General features: G+C 45.9%; 1 protein-coding gene across 2 annotated transcripts in view; it reads left to right on the top strand.

Annotated features, from left to right (window-relative positions):
* Nucleotides 1–18,993, top strand: part of CFAP61 (cilia and flagella associated protein 61) — a 126,547-nt gene that overhangs the window by 84,317 nt on the left and 23,237 nt on the right. For both annotated transcript variants that reach the window (XM_054179708.1, XM_054179709.1), the window contains 4 exons: nt 1,865–2,157; nt 6,507–6,834; nt 7,795–7,886; nt 10,912–11,117. In XM_054179708.1, coding sequence (XP_054035683.1) covers nt 1,865–2,157; nt 6,507–6,834; nt 7,795–7,886; nt 10,912–11,117 — 919 coding nt within the window. The remainder of the gene's footprint in view (nt 1–1,864; nt 2,158–6,506; nt 6,835–7,794; nt 7,887–10,911; nt 11,118–18,993) is intronic.

Below are 18,993 nucleotides of genomic sequence, written 5' to 3'. Positions count from 1 at the left end.
CTTCCCTGGGCAACTCGTTCCAGTATTTCACTACTCTCATTGTAAAGAACTTCCTCTTGATGTCCAACCTAAATCTCCCCTGCTCCACTTTCAAACAATTGCTCCTCATCCTATCATTGCAAGCCTTTTAAACAGTCCCTCCCCAGCCATCCTGCAGGTCCCCTTCAGATACTGAAATGTAGTTTTAAGTTGTCTCTGGAGCCTTCTCTTCTCCAGGCTCAGCAGCCTAAATACTTCATGGGAGAGGTGCTCCAGCCATCTGGTCATCTTTATGGCCCTCCTCTGGACCCACTCCAGCAGGTCTACATCCCTTTTGTGTTGGGGGTCCCATAGCTGGACACAGTTCTCCAAGTGAGGTCTCACTTTCAGAGCATGTGTAATCATGGGGCAATTCTTTTCTCTGGCAGTTGTGAAGAGATGCATTTATTTGGCAGCCACAAGTAGCCAAGCTGATACAGACAGATAAAAATATTTTGTAGACAAAGGGGAATAATAGAACATCTGCTAAAGATCTGTCTCATTAATATTCTTAGGAGCTAGGGATTGTGAATGCTGTGTTTGGTATTGCTCTGTGCCTCATGCAGTAAAACATGGGGAAATTAGTTTAGCCTATGAAATAATACAATTTAGGTTGTAGGGGATTGCTGTTGCTTGTAGTGAGACATAAATGCCAATGCCAAGATAAATATGCAAGTTAGCTGCTCAAGGCACTCTCCTACCTGCTCATTGTGCTTCCTGCAGAACCATGCAGGAGAACAAACACTGCCCAAAGTCAAGATATCAAGCTGGATGTGTTGGAAATGCAATTCTTTGTCCAAAGCCTGATTGCAGTTACTGCTCCAGAGCTTGTGGGGAGCCAGTGCCAGCTGCTGTTTATGTCTCCAGGCCCTTCACCAGCTTTGTTGCCCTACTCTGGACACACTCCAGCAACTCAATGTCTTTCTTGTAATGAGGGGCCCAAAACTAAATCCAGTGAAGCACACTCACTCTCCTGGAAGGTGTGAGAGATGGGTTTGAATCAGAGCTGCCTTCCCCCAGAGAGTGGAAACATGGAGCTGGTTTAAGCAGTGGTTTCTGCTGTGGTGGGCAGTGCCCTGCAAAGGGTGCAGCAACAGCCAGAGGCTGTTCTCCTAACTGCTCAGAAATGCCTGCCTCAAGCCTGCTGATTTCTAGGTAGCCTGCAGGGCTGGGGGCTGCCTAATGTGGTTGGGTTTGGGGTGTCCTCTGAGGTGCACTCTAGGGAGGCAGCTGTGTTCAAAGGGCAGTGCAGGGCAGCCAGCTGCTCCTGCTAGCACCCAGGCCCCCCGTGCTCCTCCAGTGGAGATTAGGCTTTGGTGGCAGCACCGGTGACCTCCCATATTGCACAATAGCTTGTTTTCTAGAACCTGGCCTTTCCCTGCTCTGGGAGGGAGGGGGGTTCTTCTGCATGATATGTTTCATTCCTCTCTCTCCACACCCCCCACTATAAGCCCTTTGAATAAGCCAAATTGAGAAGGGAGAGGGGAATCAAATAAAAATGAGTTTGTTGTGGGTTGTTTTGTGGTTGGTTTTATTTTTCCCCCTAGAGGATTTTCAATCAAAATCATTTCAAATTACAGGTTCAAAATGAACGTCATACTTCTGTTAAGTACTTGCCTACTTTATGGGATGTTATGTACAGATTCTTCACTAAATTATCTTAGCTACTGTTGCTAGGTAACATTGTTTGCCTCATAGCATCAGAGAAATAAGAGGGTCAAAGAGAGCAATTTCGTGTTATTATCATCTGAGTTATACTAATAAGGTTTTCATTGTACATCTTAGACATTTTTCCCCCCCACACCCTTTTTTGTTGGTGTTTTTTCTTTTTTTCCCCCTCCCTTAGGGAACATCATTGTCTATGGGAATACAATTGACATTTACACCACGGTAGAAACCCTCTTATCTCTTGGAATTAATGGCTCTCGCATACATCTGGTGCAGCCTCCGCTCAGCTCCAGCCTGACTTGCCTTAACAACAGCGAAATCGAAAGTGCCATTCAGGAGGCGCTGTCAGAGGCTGGCGTGGCTGTTCATTGTGACAGCATCCTGGCAGAGTGGAGCCCAGGCGAGGACCCAGGCCTGATCACAAACGCTGCCTTCACTACTGCTACACAGCCCTTCAAATTGCAGTGCTCGGTAAGTGCCGGCTTGCTTTGTCTTGCCTCCAGGCTGCTTTTTGAGACAAAGACCATCACGTTTTAGGTGCTCCCTTTCCTCATTGTCTCTTGGGAGACTGAACATCCACTTGTTAGTCAAAAGGGATTGGGTGTTTGGGTTTTTTTTTTCACTATCCCAATCAAACCGTTGTTAATGCCCTGGCTGCTTTGGATTAGAATGTATTTAAGTCACCTGACTCACAGCTAGTTGTTCACTGCTGAGTAATAAATACTCTTGATTCACTTTTCTAAATAATTCCAGAAATCCTTTTATTATTTAAATGTGCACAGTGACTCCTGTCTAGAGTTATGTGATTTGATTAAGTCATAACAGAAGCCAAAAATGCCAGGATACAGAGGCCTACTATGTAGCTCAATCAAAATGTATTTTAAACAGATTTTTCTCCATCTGCATTAATGACTGCCTTTTGCATAGACTTATAGAATGGTTTGGGTTGGAAGGGACCTCGAAGATCACCTAGTTCCAATCCCCCTGCCATGGGCAGAGACACCTTCCACCAGCCCAGGTTGCTCAATGCCTCATCCAACCTGGCCTTGAACACCTCCAGGCAGGGGGCATCCATGACCTCCCTGGGCAACCTGTTCCAATGTCTCACCACAGTGCAGATGTTTGTTCACCTACAGTATCAATATCTAAATAAATTACAGGCACACTCAGTGTGAGATCTGGGACAGGTTTTAGCCTTTCCTTGCAGGCAGAATAGTTCTGGTTTTCTTTATTATGAGTGAGCACTCCTGACAGAGTCACTTCAAAAAGGTGCACTGCAGGAAGCCATGTGGTCCCCTTGGAACAGCCTGCTGCCTGCATGCCTCTTTGTGCAGCAAATCTGCTGTGATTCTGGTGAGGAAGAGCTGTGTGCCTGCCTTGGAGATCTCCCCAGCAGTCAGCGGTCCCTGCTGGCTTCCCTGCACTGGAAAGCTCCAAGTCACTGTTTTTTCCCCAACCTTTTTTAACACATGGGTAGTTAAGACCTTCCTGATGGAGGTGAATACCTGGAATAGCTTCTTCATCTGATAGCAGTCTCCTGCTATCAGACTTTGGCCCCCATATCAGCAGTGATGTTCCTTCCACTCTTTCCTCACATGCAGCTCTTCAACTTCTCTCCTCCTTCCCTTAAATATCTCTGATTTTATTTTTCTTCCACAGAGATCTCAATGTGGTTCTTGTAGCTTAATGTCCATTCACCACCTCCCCATCAGCCCCTCACTTTTCACCACCAGCTTGCATATCTGGACTATTCTGCTCCTTCAAGACCCAAATTTCCTTGTGGTTTGGTTCTCTTACCCTTTTGTACCCCATGCCCTATGCTCATCCTTCCCTCAGCTGTGGTTTTCCTTCTTCAGGTCTCTATTACCCAGTATCTATGATGAGAGACATGCAATTACTTGTGATGTCAGGGGCCTCATGTTCTCCAGCATTGGTTCAGCTGTCCTGTAAACCTCCTGTACCTGCCATTAGCTGCCTAGAGGATGGGCTCAGAGAAGGACACGGGTCCAGAGGATGGGCTCAGAGAAGCACAGGGCTCTATAGAACCCTCTCGACCTAGGAGGCAGCTGAGTTTGCAAGGGAGCAGGCTGTGCAGGAATCAGCACTGCAGCAGCTCCAGGCCTCTTGGGATTTGAGCCAATATCAACTGTTGATTGGCAGCTCTTGGGGGCTTAATTTGTTGAGTCCTGCAGGATAAAAAAAAAATGGAAGAAAATCTCCTCTTCCCCTGAAGCGGCAGGCTCCCTGCCTCCCCTCCTGGGCTGACAGATGGCTCCCAGCCTGGAGGTTGCAGCCATCCCCTCCCCTTTGGTGACACTGCCCTGCCTGTCAGCCAGCAGGATGTGGGGCTGTGTGGTCCCCTTACCCTTGCAGGCAGAGCTTCTCTGATTTTGGATCTGCTAGATGGTTAGAATTCCCTGAACTGGGCATACTTTGTGACCTGTTTTCTGTACAAACAAGCCAAGAGGCTCTGGCTCCTCTGCTGCTGCAGCTCTGCAGTAGCAGTGTGGCTAAAATTTCCAGCTCACTTTTCTTCCCTCACTGGTGTCTTTCCTCGTGGCTGTTCATCCAGCCACTCCTGAGCATCTGATGCTTGCCCTTAGCTCACAGAAAAGCTCTTTGGTGCTATAATTGGGTAATACCTTTGCCCAGGTCACAACCGTGTCCTCCCTGAGGCTGACACAAAGGGAAGGACATATTACTGCTGCTGGTTTGCCCTGACACAGTTAGGTCTCAGGCTGTTCAAGACGAAGGCAGCAAGATAATCAGCACACACTCATCTGATAACTGCCCACCCTGTCCTCAGCCTGTACAGTAATATTTTCTGCAGGCGAGCAGGAGCATTCAACTTGGCTAATCATTTTATAAAAGCTGTGGGCACTGGTGAAAGGGAAAGCTCTTTATACAGGCTCTGGAGCTTCACAAAGGCTTCTGGATGCAGCCTTGCTTATCTGCTCCTCATTCCTCCCGCTTCAGAGCTCAGGCACGGCCAAGTGACGCAGGTTTTACCTTCCCCGGCACCTCTCTCTGCTTCACTCGAGCAGGCGCTTTTGTCCTTGGCGAGCGCTTTTCTGGCTCCAGATGGGCTTTTGCCTCTTGAAAGTTACTTTTAGGCAATATAGAAAACCAGATAAAACACGTCCCAAGGGAAATGTCAGCTGTGTGTGGCTCTAAATCAATTAGAAAGTTCCTCTGGGCTAATGACTGCTGGGAGCCTGTGTGGAGCGTGCAGACAAAGGGTGAGGGCTGTGCTGGGAGCCTGCTGCCCGGCCTCCTGCGCTGCGCTGGATTTCAAAGCGGCTCTTCAGGCATCCGGCACGTTTCTCATGACGTGCTGCCTGCACATCTGTTCCACGTAGGGCAAGTCAGTGGCCACTTCCAGCACCACCTCCTTTCGAGTGCTTGTCCTGGTGGTGCTGCCTTGGCTCCTGTTCTGGGGAGATAGGGTCTGATTCGCTTCCTAGTGTCCCAGGAGAGAGGCCGTGCAGGTGCCACAAGAAGACAAAAGGGAATTATCTCTAGCTGTTTCTCTGTGAGACTTAGAGGAGGAATTTAAGGATTAGGGGTGATTCTGTTTCAATGCCCCTGAAATCTTCCTATGAGGAAGATGAGCTCATGGCTTCAGTAGATGCTGGTCCCAAAATAAATCCTTACCTCAGGGCCAGTTCTGTGAGGACGAGCAAGGCAGCACAGGCACTGTTTTCAAAGAATGGAAGTCATGTCTTTTTTCAGTCCCACAAACAAAACCATAGTGAATAGGTACCTGCTGTGCTCATTACCAGGCTCAGTAACTGACTGCCAAGTGTATCAGGTACTTCACTTAGAGGCACAGCCTCCTCTGAGGTGACCTGGGTGATCTAGGTGGATCTGATGTTGTCTAGACCTGTGCCCTGTCCCCAAGCGCAGCCAGCCCCCCGGCCACTGTGGCGGCAGTAGTCTCAGCCAGTAAGGAGGCCCAGGTTAATCTGCCTCCTAGACCAAGTGTTATCCATATCTGGAATAGTCAGAGATGTTTTTTTTTGGTCCTGACAAAGTTTGGATATGCTCACCAAAAATCTGCCATCACTATCAAGTGATGTAAATCACTTGGGATTGGACTTGATGATCTCTGGAGGTCCCTTCCAACCCCTAGCATTCTTGAACTGTAATAAATCTGAGTGCTTTCCTTTTCATGTAAACAGTTGGTCCTTTTGTACCTCTCACAAACTTCTTGACCTCCACAGCTTCCACTGGCTCAAATTCTGCTGCTACAGTTTGAATGGAGATGACATTTCCCCTGAACAGTTTTAATTTCCTATCTTCCCATTTCATTGACCATCCCTGTGCTGGTAGCCATAGTAACAGAGTTTGTTAGTAAATAGGCCCAACAGTTGGAAAAAAACCATTTTGTAATAAACAGTTACCCTGCTAAAAAAGCATTGTACACTGGACTTTGCTGTTGCTTAGCTTTTCAGATTGGCTTCAGCTTTGGGAAGGAGAAATCCAACTTGATGAAGGGTTCAAGTCTATTTCATGCTCATCCTAACACAGAAAAATGCACATCTACCTCTTCAGGCTATTAGATCTGTGTGGTTAAAAAGGCTTTATAATAAACCCCATCAAATAACCAGAAGTAGATGAGTCCAGCTTAGTGATTCTCCTCTCTACTCTCTTTGTTTTCATTTTAGTCACTGGATCAGAGGGATGTGGCTGTGTAGATAAAATCCTTCTGTGTTTTAAACTAAACAGCATTCAGGATGAAGCAGAGGTTTGGTTTAGGAAATTAGCCAGTAACCAATATGTAATAACCTCCACTGATTTACATTCCGGGTCTTTTTTAGGCATTTTTTAGCTTTGCCTACAAGGCAGTGGATTATGAAACCTTTAAGGCAATTAATGATGCTTGCCTGGTGTTTGATGGAAGCCTTGTGATCGATAGCAAATTCCGCACTAACGATGGCAGCATCAGGGCCGCAGGTCCCTTAACGAAGTACTCCAGGAGATACTGTGCAGATGGATGGACACACAGCAACTTCAATTCAAAGGAGATTGGCTTTGAGCTCGCTACATCTATGCTGGATCTCCTTGATCCAACCCTTAAGCCATTTTCTAAGCCAGCAGAAGGCACAGAGAGACTCCTGCCTGTGTACAAAGGGTGTAAAGTTAAAGGTATGTCAGACCTTTTCTCTCTCATACTTTCTGTCATGCTTTCACATCCTCTTTGCTGTTCTGTTAGAAGGGTAGGTCCATTTTGCCCAAGATTCAGAGATTCACAGATTGCATCATGTTGCAAAGCACCCTCAAGGGTTATCTTGTCCAAATCCCCCTGCAGTCAGCAGGGACACCTCCAACTACATCAGGCTGCTTGGGGATACATCAAGTCTGATCTTGAAGGTCTCAGGAGATGGGGCCTCAACTACATCCCTGGGCAACCTGTTCCAGTATTTCACCATCTCATGGGAAAGAACTTCCTCCTGACATCCAACCTAAATCTCCCCTGCTCTGGTTTCAAACCATTGTCTCTCCCCACCTTCCTATAGGACCCCTTCAGATTGAAATGGAGCCGTAAGGCCTCTCTGGAGCCTTTTCTTCTCCAGGCTGAGAAGCCCTGATTCTTTCAGCCTGTCTTCATAGGAGAGGTCCTCAGCCCTCTGATCATCTTTGTGGCCTTCCTCTGGACCAGCTCTGGCAGGTCCATTGTCATTCTTGTGTTGGGGGTCCCATAGCTGGGCACAGTACTCCAGGTGAAGTCTCACCAGAACCTCATGGCAGGGAATCTCCTTGTATAGTCAGTGCAGAGGTTAGCTGCAAGAAAGGCTTACCCTGTTAGGTTTTTGCTAGTAATGGGCCAAGTTGTGCTTTCATTCCTGTTGCAGTAAATGTGGATTGTTTCCAGTCAAACTCAGTGTCTTGATTCAAAATTCAAGATGAATGAAAGCATAACCAGATCTTTTCAATGTGTGACTACTGCACCAATATGTATAAAAATACCCCAAAACATGTAGAACATGAAACTCACCCAAAAAGAAAAGTCAGTTTACAACAACAGATTATGGGAGAAGGAGGGCAAACCAATTATTTTCTTCTTTATGTATGATCTAACAAATCCTCTGTTTTCAATTGTGGCAGGAGGTGTTCTTCCTGGAGGTTATAATTACTTGCATATTTCCAAACCAGAAACCCCCATCCACTTGGACTTAGAAACTGCAATGTGTGACCATGTAAGTTACATTATTTAACCTTTCTTTGTGTTGTCCTCCATTTGGAAAGATGTTATTTAGGCCAGCACAGGTGCATGCATCTTAAAGATAATATCAGGAGTAAGCATGGGTTTAATATCTATTTAGAGACCTTCCAGAGCTGGGACTTACAAGTACCTTCTGGAACAGAACAAACCACATCAAAACAAATATCTGTGATTATTGGAACATATTTAATGTATTGGAATGTGAATTCACTGTCACATTGTAAATGTGGCATACATACAGTCAAGATGATCTGCTTTACTGCACTACTGCAGTTCTTGATTCCTTTGCCATGAAATCAACTGAAACCAAAGATGGAGTTTGTCAAGCCCTAGTGCCCTGAACTCTTTATTACTGTCTGTAGCACTTTGGGTTCAAATAGCTTCTGAGCAGAGCACTAAGCTCAACTTCTTGACCCTCTTTTTCCAGAGCTCTGTACCTGGTTCATGAGCATTTTGTCCTAGCAGAGGTTATCATGTTGGTTTTTCCTGAGGACTCTCTTTCAGAATGGATTTTATTTTGCTTGATTCTGGAGAGGGGGAAAGAGAGAGAGAGAGAGAGAGAGAGAGAGAGAGAGAGAGAGAGAGAGAAATAATTTTCTGTCATAGAGAGTATGTTGCTTTGGAAGGTTGGAAGGTGGTAGTGGTGGTGCTTGCCATCAGAAAGAGTCAGCTAAGCCTGGCTGCATCATATAAAGTAGGCACAGCTAGTGAACAAATGTAAGTGACATTATTAACATCTTAGATGTTCCTTTCCATGCTTTCTGACATTTTTTACTTCAAAACAAACAAACAACAACAAGCAACAAAACCCAACCCACAAGCTGGAGAGCCTGACTTGTGAAACGAGAGAAGGGTGATGGTCATGTGCTATAAAGCCAAAGAGAACCATCCACCTAGGCAAGCTCCTCTTCCATGCAGATGATCACCTTTTTCCTCAGGGATTTCTGCATCCAGTCCATTCTTGTAGCTGAAAAAAAAAAAGAGTAAAGAATGTTTTTTAAAATTCTGCTTCATTGTTGATTTTAAAGCTCAGACACCAATGGGCCATAGAGGGGAAAAAAAAGGCTGTGTTTTGTTTTTAAAGGAATCCATGCTTTGTGGGGAGGAATCAAAGCATGGCTCACCTTGTTTTCCAGCTTTGCAGACCCAGGATGAGCTGGCAAAGCAGCATTCACTGGGAAGCAGACAGAACTATCAGAGAGAGAAAAAAATAGAAGGTTTTATCACTCTAGATTGCTAGAACATGATTAGGATTCTTTTGCTGCAGCTTTGATTACCTGCTCTCTGAAAAGGGAACATCTTTAAAGCCACTCCAGAAACTTCCTGTAAATCCTAAAAGAGTTTCCTAAGAAAGAAGTAAGAGAAGCCAGTGAAATGTATTAGCTGAGAGATGTGGAAGTAACAAAGGTTACTGTAGCCTAGCAACAGGTTTTAGAAATAGAGAACTGGAACATGAATGCAGCTTTGAAAAATAGCTTCAGGCTATTTGAGCATCCCACTGCACTGTGAGGTTGGGAACAGATTTTTGCATTTCCCTTTTAAGTGCTTGCTTTAGCTAGCTGAAACTAAATGCTACAATTTGAGCATCAACATCCACATTCTTCTCCTTCTTCTTCTTCTATTGATAGGAGAGTTGTATTAGCAACACTTGGCAGCCCCAGCCCAAAGAGGGATTCACTCAGTCATGTGTACATGTGTGTGTGTGGGGGGGGGGGGGGTGTATACACACATACATGTATGGGAGGTGTAAGTGTATGTTGGCATTTTTTTTGAAGCAAAGTCTAGAACACAGCCTAAAGGAAATGTCCCAAGAGATCAATCCCAGCCTCCTGCAGGTTTTAGAACTGAACAGAGGATTCCTCTCCTTGTCAAAAGGCTGTTCTATCTCATCACACTTCTGACTGCTGAGGAGCTTCTGCACAAAGCCCAAAAATGTTTCATTGATACACGAGAAATCAGTGAAGTTTGCTTGTAACTGATTAGTGTGGCAGCATCAGCCCTCCACCCACCATCACATAGCTTCTGCAGTGTTGGGCTCTGCTCATACCCTGTCTGAAGATACATATAGAAAAATCTAGCTGTATGGTTACAAATCCAGAGAGAGAGAGTGGCAGTGTATCAGCATGTTCTTCACTTGTCAGGACCCACAGTGTCCCACAGTAAATGATGATGTGCCATGTGTACACACTGATACGGACTGTATAATAAATTAGGATTAATGGAGTTCAGTTCAGCTGCCTAAACAGAGGCATCTAGTGTTGTTTAGGATGCCCCAGGGCATCCCTCCTGACCTCCAGCTGCTGCTCCAGGAGGTCACAGGTCTCCCATGGATCCTGTGTCATAACTGCCAGTGCAGTTCAGATGGCTTTGATACCCTTCAGTGTCTGAAATGACACTTGGGATCAGGGAACTGAAACTCATATGCTGCACAGTTTGTGTGCTGTTGGTCAGGGTCTAAACAACACAGCAAATCTCTGTGTCCAAACCATAGTAAAGTGCCTTGTTGTATAAAACCTGTTACCAGGAAGGAGTATTCTTGGTTAAAAATAAAAGGGCTGTGGGTTGTAAGAAAGAGTAAATACCAGCTAGGGAACCCGAGCCAGTCCTGCTTGTGTGCCAGGTCACAGAACCACACAATCAACCCAGTTGGAAGAGACCTCCACTGATTAATCAACTAGACCATGGCACTAAGTGCCTCATCCAGGCTTTCCTTAAACACCTCCAGGGATGTTGGCCTCACCACCTCCCTGGGCAGCACATTCCAATGGGCAATCTCTCTGTGAAGAACTTCTCTCTAAGATCAAGCCTAAACTTCCCCCTACACAGCTTGAGACGGGGTCCTCTTGTTCTGGTGCTGGGTGCCTGGGAGAAGAGACCAACCCCCTCCTGGCTACAACCTCCCTTCAGGTAGTTGTAGAGAGTAATAAGGTCTCCTCTGAGCCTCCTCTTCTCCAGGCTAATCTCAACAGCCTTCCTCCACCTCCACCGTTGTGTTCCAGGGGATGGAGATTGTAACAGGAGAGGCAAGCCGTGGGGATTATTTCCGGATGCATCTCAACAAGGACAGCATGGTGGAGAGCATCACCTGCTTTGCTAAGGAGCCCTTTCCTGTCTCCAACTACATTTGCTTGTATGGGCAGCACGAGCAGCTGCTCAATGATCTGTGCTACCGCTGGAATGATGGGCAGATAACAGATCTTTACAGGTAAGAGGAACTCTGCACCAGGCCTAAATCCTACATTCTGGCTGAATTTTAGTTTAATTTTACTATGGTTTATCCTCTGGCCATTTTCCTTTAGAACAAAAGATGGATTGAAAACAAATATTTTCCATTATTTGGCTAATCTACCAGTGACAATGCAAACCCTGAAGGTCTGGGATGGCTCTGCAGAGGGACCTTGACAGGCTGGACAGATGGGCAGAGTCCAAGGGCATGAGATTGAACACATCTAAGTGCTAGGTTCTATACATTGGCCACAACAACCCCATGTAGTGCCACAGGCTGGGGTCAGAGTGGCTGGAGAGTGGCCAGGCAGAAAGGGACCTGGGGGTACTGATTGACAGTAGGCTGAATATGAGCCAGCAGTGTGCCAAGGTGGCCAAGAAGGCCAATAGCATCCTGGCCTGTATCAGGAATAGTGTGGCCAGCAGGAGCAGGGAGGTCATTCTGCCCCTGTACTCAGCACTGGTTAGGCCACACCTTGAGTCCTGTGTCCAGTTCTGGGCCCCTCAGTTTAGGAAAGATGTTGAGTTGCTGGAACGTGCCCAGAGAAGGGCAAAAAAGTTGGTGATGGGTTTTGGAGCACAGCCCTGTGAGGAGAGGCTGAGGGAGCTGGGGTTGCTTAGCCTGGAGAAGAGGTGGCTCAGTGGAGACCTTATTGCTGTCTACAACTACCTGAAGGGAAGTTGTAGACAGGCTGGGGCTGTTCTCTTCTCCCAGGCAACCAGCATCAGAACAAGAGGACACAGTCTCAAGCTGTGCCAGGGGAGTTTTAGGCTGGATGTTAGGAAGAAATTCTTCACAGAAAGAGAGATTGGCCATTGGAATGTGCTGCCCGGGGAGGTGGTCGCTGTCATTGGAGGTGTTTAGAAGGAGACTGGATGGGGCTCTTGGTACCATGGTTTAGTTGATTAGATGGTGTTGGGTGACAGGTTGGACTTGATGATCTCAAAGGTCTTTTCCAACATGGTTAATTCTATTCTATTCTATTCTGTTCTATTCTGTTCTGTTCTGTTCTGTTCTGTTCTGTTCTGTTCTGTTCTGTTCTTCCCGGGAAGAGCTGTGTGTTTGAGAGTTTTCTGGGGAAGAAGCAGTGGTTTACTTGCTCAAAGCTCTGAAGATCTTCCTGGGAAGAGCTGCGTGTTTGAAAGTTGTCTGGGAAGCAGCAGTGGTTTGCTTGCCCATCTTTCATCTGATAGAGTATTTCAGTATCTTTATAACTTTTGCCTAGTACATTCAATAGGCTTAACTCATTAAGCTGAACCTGAGCAGTCCTTTCTAAAGGAAGATTCATATTGAAAAGTCACATTTAAAGCTCAACAACTTTTCTGCTTATCTGGTGATAAAACAAACCCCCTGGTGTATCCTCTGGACTGTGTTGTCTGTAAAAGGGAGTTATTTTCACTTAATTGTATAACAGGGGGCTGTGTCAGGTTGCTGTATGTTTAGTGGAGGTTCTCCCTCCAGCCTTCAGGTCCTCTCCCACCACAGCATTTTGCAGTAATGAAACAGGTCTTGTAGACTTTGAGGTCCTGGGGACTGTATGTTCCAAGGCAAGGACTGAAGTTCTCTCAAGTAATGGGAAAGGCTAAAGAGCCCGGCTCTTCCTAGCCAAGATTTATGTGCCATCTGCCCTGAGAGAATTTTTCATTGCTTTTGGAAATGCAAACTTAATTAAGGGAGGTTATTATGGAGAGAGGAGCATCTGAAAAAATGAGCTCTATCATATCATTAATCATCTCCTACCTCTCCAGAATTTAATCTCTTCAAACTTCTTGGCCTAAAAACTCAGACTTGTTTTATTCCCTGTGCCTTGTTGTAAATCAGTGCTTTTGAGGTCAAGCTTGAGTGTTTTAAAAACCAGCAAAATAAAATGCCAGCCTTTTCATTCATAAGGTAGAATTCTTTATTGGTTAACAGGAGGTAAGGAAGAACTTGCTGATATGTCTTATTTTGAGGTTAAAGTTTAAAAAACAATCCTTCACAAGTGCTGGGTTGGGATCCTGAATAGAATAGAATAGAATAGAATAGAATAGAATAGAATAGAATAGAATAGAATAGAATAGAATAGACCAGACCAGGTTGGAAGAGACCTTCAAGATCATCGTGTCCAACCCACCATCCAACACCATCTAATCAATTAAACCATGGCACCAAGAGCCCCATCCAGTCTCCTCCTAAACACCTCCACTGACAGCAACCACCTCCCCAAGCAGCCCATTCCAATGGGCAATCACTCTCTCAATGAAGAACTTCTTTCTAACATCCAGCCTAAAACTCCCCTGGCACAGCTTGTGACTGTGTCCTCTTGTTCTGGTGCTGGTTGCCTGGGAGAAGAGAACAGCCCCGACCTGTCTACAACCTCCCTTCAGGTAGATGTAGATGGCAATAAGGTCTCCACTGAGCCTCCCCTTCTCCAGGCTAAGCAACCCCAGCTCCCTCAGCATCTCCACAGGGCTTGTGTTCCAAACCCATCACCAACTTTTTTGCCCTTCTCTGGGCACGTTCCAGCAACTCAACATCTTTCCTAAACTGAGAGGCCCAGAACTGGACACAGGACTCAAGGTGTGGCCTAACCAGTGCAGTGTACAGGGGCACAATGACCTCCCTGCTCCTGCTGGCCACACTGATCCTGATACAGACCAGGAAAGAGTCACAGACAGAGAAGTTCCACATGATATCAGCTGATCTGGAGACAGAAAACCAAGCAGAGGAACAAATGGTGAGGTTTTATCATGATACAAAGCTGATGTTGGGGCCTTAAAAGCATCCAGGTCTGATTCTGTTTTAAATACAAGTGACCTGAAGATGGGCATAAACAGTAGCAACATTTTCAGAGTAAGCAATGTTCCTGGAAGAGTTTGCTGTAAAGTATGTGCTGTGGTCCAAAAGACACTTTGCATGATAACAGTGGTTCAAAAAATTCTGTAGGAATGAAGCACCTGACACCTGGAAACTGTAAGAGCCTCTACATTCCTGTGCCTTTCTCTAGCTTTTGCACTTCTGGTGCAATGTCCAAAGTGTCACCAGAACAAGGCATTGATTGTATGCTGCTAAGGACACAGAAATGAGGATATCTGCTGAAATAGGGGAGGGGGATCAGCCAAGCTTTTCAGTTAGAGACAAGATTGGTTGCTGGTTTTATGTACAGCAGCATCAGATGCTGGCTCAAAGGGTGAACTCCCCTGCAAAGGACTCAGGGCTTCACCAGGACTGGATGTGCAGCTCTCACAGTTCTTCTGATGTTATTTGCAGTCCTCTTCCTGCACTCACTGTACATATTAGAGTGTCTAGTTCCTCACTTTTTAACTCTCATCCTGTACTGAAAGACAGGATGAACCCAGACTGCAGATGTGAGGTTTGAAAGTTTCTTGGACAAAAAATCTTCTTCACAGATTCCACTTCAGGAGACCTCTGTATGCCTCTGCTAAGGGGAGTGTGAAACTTGTGAATTACTGCTGCTACTGGCATTGATTTTGATTTATAGCAAATGTTGGGTTGGGTTACAGGAGAGGAATGGCACCCTGCAAATGTAAAGTTCATGTAAACAGACTATTGTCAATAGGTGTTAAGTAGAAACTGAAGGAGGATGACACAATTGCACGAGTTCCAGGCTAAGATTGTTTTTCTTTCCTTGTCACAGCTGATCTGACAAGCTAATACATTTTGAGCAGTGCAAGAAACTCAATATTCAGGTTGGGGCAAGCTATTGTCAGTCTTTTTCATGGTTTTACAGTATTCAAACACAGCTGTGACTTGATCCCCCTTGTTGTTTGCCCAGAGGTAGTTACACTGTCAGTTGTTATATGTACTAGCAAGCTTCATACCAGTGTCAACATCTGGAAGAGTAAATCATTTTGGTTTGGGCTTTTTACCTCACAGGTGGCAGCACTTTTCTGACCGTGACACAGCCAACATTTGTTCCCTTCTCTCTCTCTTGCTGCATGTTGGCCCAAGGACCTCTGTGCAGCTGCACTCACCTGCACTCTGGGCAGCTCCAGACAGAGTTTTTGAAGAGATGAGATGTTAACTTTCTGAACAGACAGTTTATTTCCCAATGGGAGAAATGAACACTGTGATAGCTTCCCTTGCTCTCCTGATAGAATCCCCACTCTGTGTACAAGCTGGTTGGGGGGATTACAAATGAGATCAAGTTCTAAACATCCACTGAGATTTTAAAAATCTGAGGAGAGATGAAGGTCCTGATCATGATCAGTTAATAGGATGAGTCAGCCAGTCAGCATGGTAAGAAGTGCAGCTTTATTTGATGGCAGCACACACTCAGAGTCAGCAGCTCCTGACCACTGCGTGCATCTGACCTCTCTTTGCTCACCAGCACCTGAAGCTGTGCAAGGTCAGGGTCCTCTCACATCCACACACTCACAATCACCATGACTTGTGTGGTCTGGCTAAGACCTGTCTGCCACACAGAAGGACACCACTTATCAGGTCCTCGTCACATCTCTTGAGCTCCTCTTAATTAGTGATGATCAACTAATTTTGGACTTGTCTTTTACAGCCTTTAGATGTGGATGTTGTTTGGGATCTTTTGCCTCATTATTTTATCTCACCTCTCATTAGGTGGCAAAATTCCTGAATTACAGTTGCCAGGTTTTTCTCATCTGGTTATTTCATTGCCTCCAGTCCTGTTTTTCATCTTCTTTGTAGCTTACCTTTAGATAGGTTTGTTCCTTCTCCTTGCCATGTGGTCATTTGAATGAGATCACATATGCTGCTCTGTAGCAATTAACATCTGCTGGTTTTTAATCCTTGCTCACTGGTTTCTTCCAGTGCTTTCACACACATATGCACACACAGAGGCACATTTCCATTCACCTCAGTCTTGGTGTTCCTGTTACAAATGTCTACACTCTGAGGAGGTTAGATGGATCCTCTGGCAAGCTTAACAGGTGGGAAACAGAGGATTGATCCACTGCAGGAAAGTAAGGCCCTTTGCGGTCAAGCAAGGCAGACTGAAGGGCTGAGGGAGGAGAGGCAGTGAGAGAAGGGAGGAAACTGCCTCTAATCTCCCCTGAACACTCATAGCACAAAGCAGACTGGCACAGGAAATGGCTTCTGTCAGGAGGAGGAGGCAGAGCAGGGAAAAAGGCTGGCAATGTAATGTAGTCTCCTATCATATCATATATACAATAGACACACATCCACATAACCCAGTGCTGTATACAATGCATATAGATATAGACAACATACAGTATACAAGACCTGGCCATGGGGAGTCCAGCTATGAGCAAACCATTGCAATGAAAAATCTCTTAGCAGCTCTCATGAGCTGAAGGTTGTCTTGAGGGGTTTTATGCAGTAAAAAGTGGTCTGGTCTTCCTTTGGGGAGGACTATGAAAAGGCATTCGTGATAAAAAGAGGGAACGCTGTTTTGGGTGGTGTTCATGTGGCCTGTAATGATCTCACAGGCCTGTGTGAATGCAAACCTGATGTTAGGGACCGAATTCCTGTCTTTGCCTTTGGAAAACATCCTTAGAAACTAGTGCACGTTACACTTACACCCACTTACACTATTTCCAGTGGGATGTGAAGTGCCCTTAGTGACAAGAAAATGCAGACAGTGGAAATGTAGTGGTTGGTTAGTTAGGCTTCTGAACTTGCTGGTTTGCAATGTTTGTTCCCCTCCTCCCTTCTATATGCCTCTGTTCTGTGAAGGGTCCTCCTGCACAGCAAGAAAATACCATGTTTTAATTTTTGCTCTGCATTTAGATTTCCCAGCATGGCATCTAGTTCCAGGAATGGACACAGTAGAGCAGCTGTCACCTGGGAGCTAATTTATTTCTGTGTAGCATGCAAATTACCTTTTAAATAATTAGAGACTGCACCTAGGCAATGAATTTCCTCACTGATTTGCGTTTGCTACACAGGCTGGAAGTTAACCCCATGGTACCAGATTTCCTGACCATAGCATTATGGTGTCACTTCCAAATTAGCATGAACAGCCAAGCCCTCAAGACACAGCTGGCTGCATGGAGTAACCCCTTCCAGTTGTGTATGTGAAACCACAACTAGTAGCAGTAATGAGATAATGACCTCATTGCGCTCTACCTGAAAAGAGGTTGGAGTGAGGTGGGGGTTGGTCTCTTCTCCCTAGTATCAGCTGACAGGGTGAGAGGAAATGGCCTGAAATTGTGCCAGGAGAGGTTTAGGTTGGAGATTAGGAAAACTTTCTTTCCTGAAAGAGTGGTCAGGCATTGGAACAGGCTGCCCAGGGAGCTGGTGGAGTCACCATCCCTGGAGGTGCTCAAGAAACATGTGGCTGTGGCACTTTGGGGTGGGGTTTAATGGCCATGGTGGTGTTAGGTCAGCAGTTGGACTGGATGATGATCTTGGAGGTCTTTTCCAACTGAAACAATTCTGCAATTCTATGACTCTAAAGAATATGTCCTTTTGCTGGCAGAAAAGTTCCCTTGATCTCAGTATGAGTCCAACATCCTTAAATGCTGTGGAACTTGGCCCACAGCAAATGAGAGACTGAAATCCCTTCTCCCTTCCCCTACAGTCCATGTCCTCAGTAGAGCAGGGTTGGGGGCATGCATCTCCCAAACCCCAGAGCAGGTCAGAGGCTGATGTCCCAGCCTAGTCCTGTCCCAGAGAAGGAAGCTCCCCCAGCCCCTGGATCTGCAGGACCAACAATCCAATTCCTCCTGTCACACTGGCACTGATTATCCAGGCTGCTACCCTTTAAAGTTCCTACATTTATCAGCCTAGCAAGCAGTGCACAAAAAAAGCCAGCATGAAATCGTGAGACTATGTTGTCACCAGCTGCACACTTGCACTTGAGTGTGAGCTGTTAGTGAGCTAGCTCCTCCTCCTCCATATCACAGTGCTCTCAAAGCTCACCCGAAGCCCTCAAGTGCTTGTGGATTACATTATGTATTGTTTTTAATCAGGGAAGCAATCCTTCTAGCTCCCAAAGCAGCCAACACTGTATCTGATGGAACTACAGAGTTTTAAAGTTTCTTCTCCTTTCTGCTTCAGCAGACTGTGGACTTGTTTTAAAGGAGGTTTTGGTGCAACCCTACAACTGCACAGTTAAAATAAATGCTCCTCACAATGCCCAGCTGCCTGAGCTGTGATGCCAGTGATACAGGTATTAATGGGGTAACAACAGAGATTTTTTTTAGTACAGGATCACAGGATGTAAGGGCTTGGAAGGGACCTCCAGAGATCATTGAGTCCAACTCCCCCATGCAATCTAGCACAGTCACACAGGAACACATCCAGACAGGCCTTGAAAGTCTCCAGAGGAGGAAACTCCACAACCTCTCTGGGCAGCCTGTTCCAGTGCTCTGTGATCCTTACAGTAAAGTAGCTCTTCCTCATGTTGAGCTGGAACCTCCTGTGCTGTAATTTATATCCATTGCTCCTTGTCTTATCACAGGCTGCAACTGAGCAGAGCCTGGCCCCTCCCTCTTGACCCCCAATCCTCAGATATTTATAAACATTTACTAAATCCCCTCTTAGTCTTCTTCTGTCCAGACTAACCAGCTCCAGGGCTCTCAGCCTCCCCTCACCAGACAGTGCTCCAGTCCCTTCAGCATCCTTGTAGCCCTCCCTTGGACTCTCTCAAGTAGATCCCTGACCCTCCTGAACTGGGGAACCCAACGCTGGATGCAATGTTCCGGGTGAGGTCTCAGCAGGGCAGAGCAGGGGGGAAGGAGAACCTCCCTTGACCTGCTGGAATGTTTTCCAAAATATTTCTTTCCCCCTCAAAATAATTAAATTTCTGGAGCCCTGTTAGGGCCTGATTCTGCTGGGTGTTCGGTACTCCAGCTTAATTCAAGAGTAGCTCTGAGTGGGCTTGGTTTGTTACTTAGCTAAACACAATGTTTCCATT

Source organism: Dryobates pubescens, chromosome 3, assembly GCF_014839835.1.
Source record: "Dryobates pubescens isolate bDryPub1 chromosome 3, bDryPub1.pri, whole genome shotgun sequence".
Lineage (NCBI taxonomy): Eukaryota > Metazoa > Chordata > Aves > Piciformes > Picidae > Dryobates > Dryobates pubescens.
This window is presented reverse-complemented; position numbering and strand designations above follow the sequence as displayed.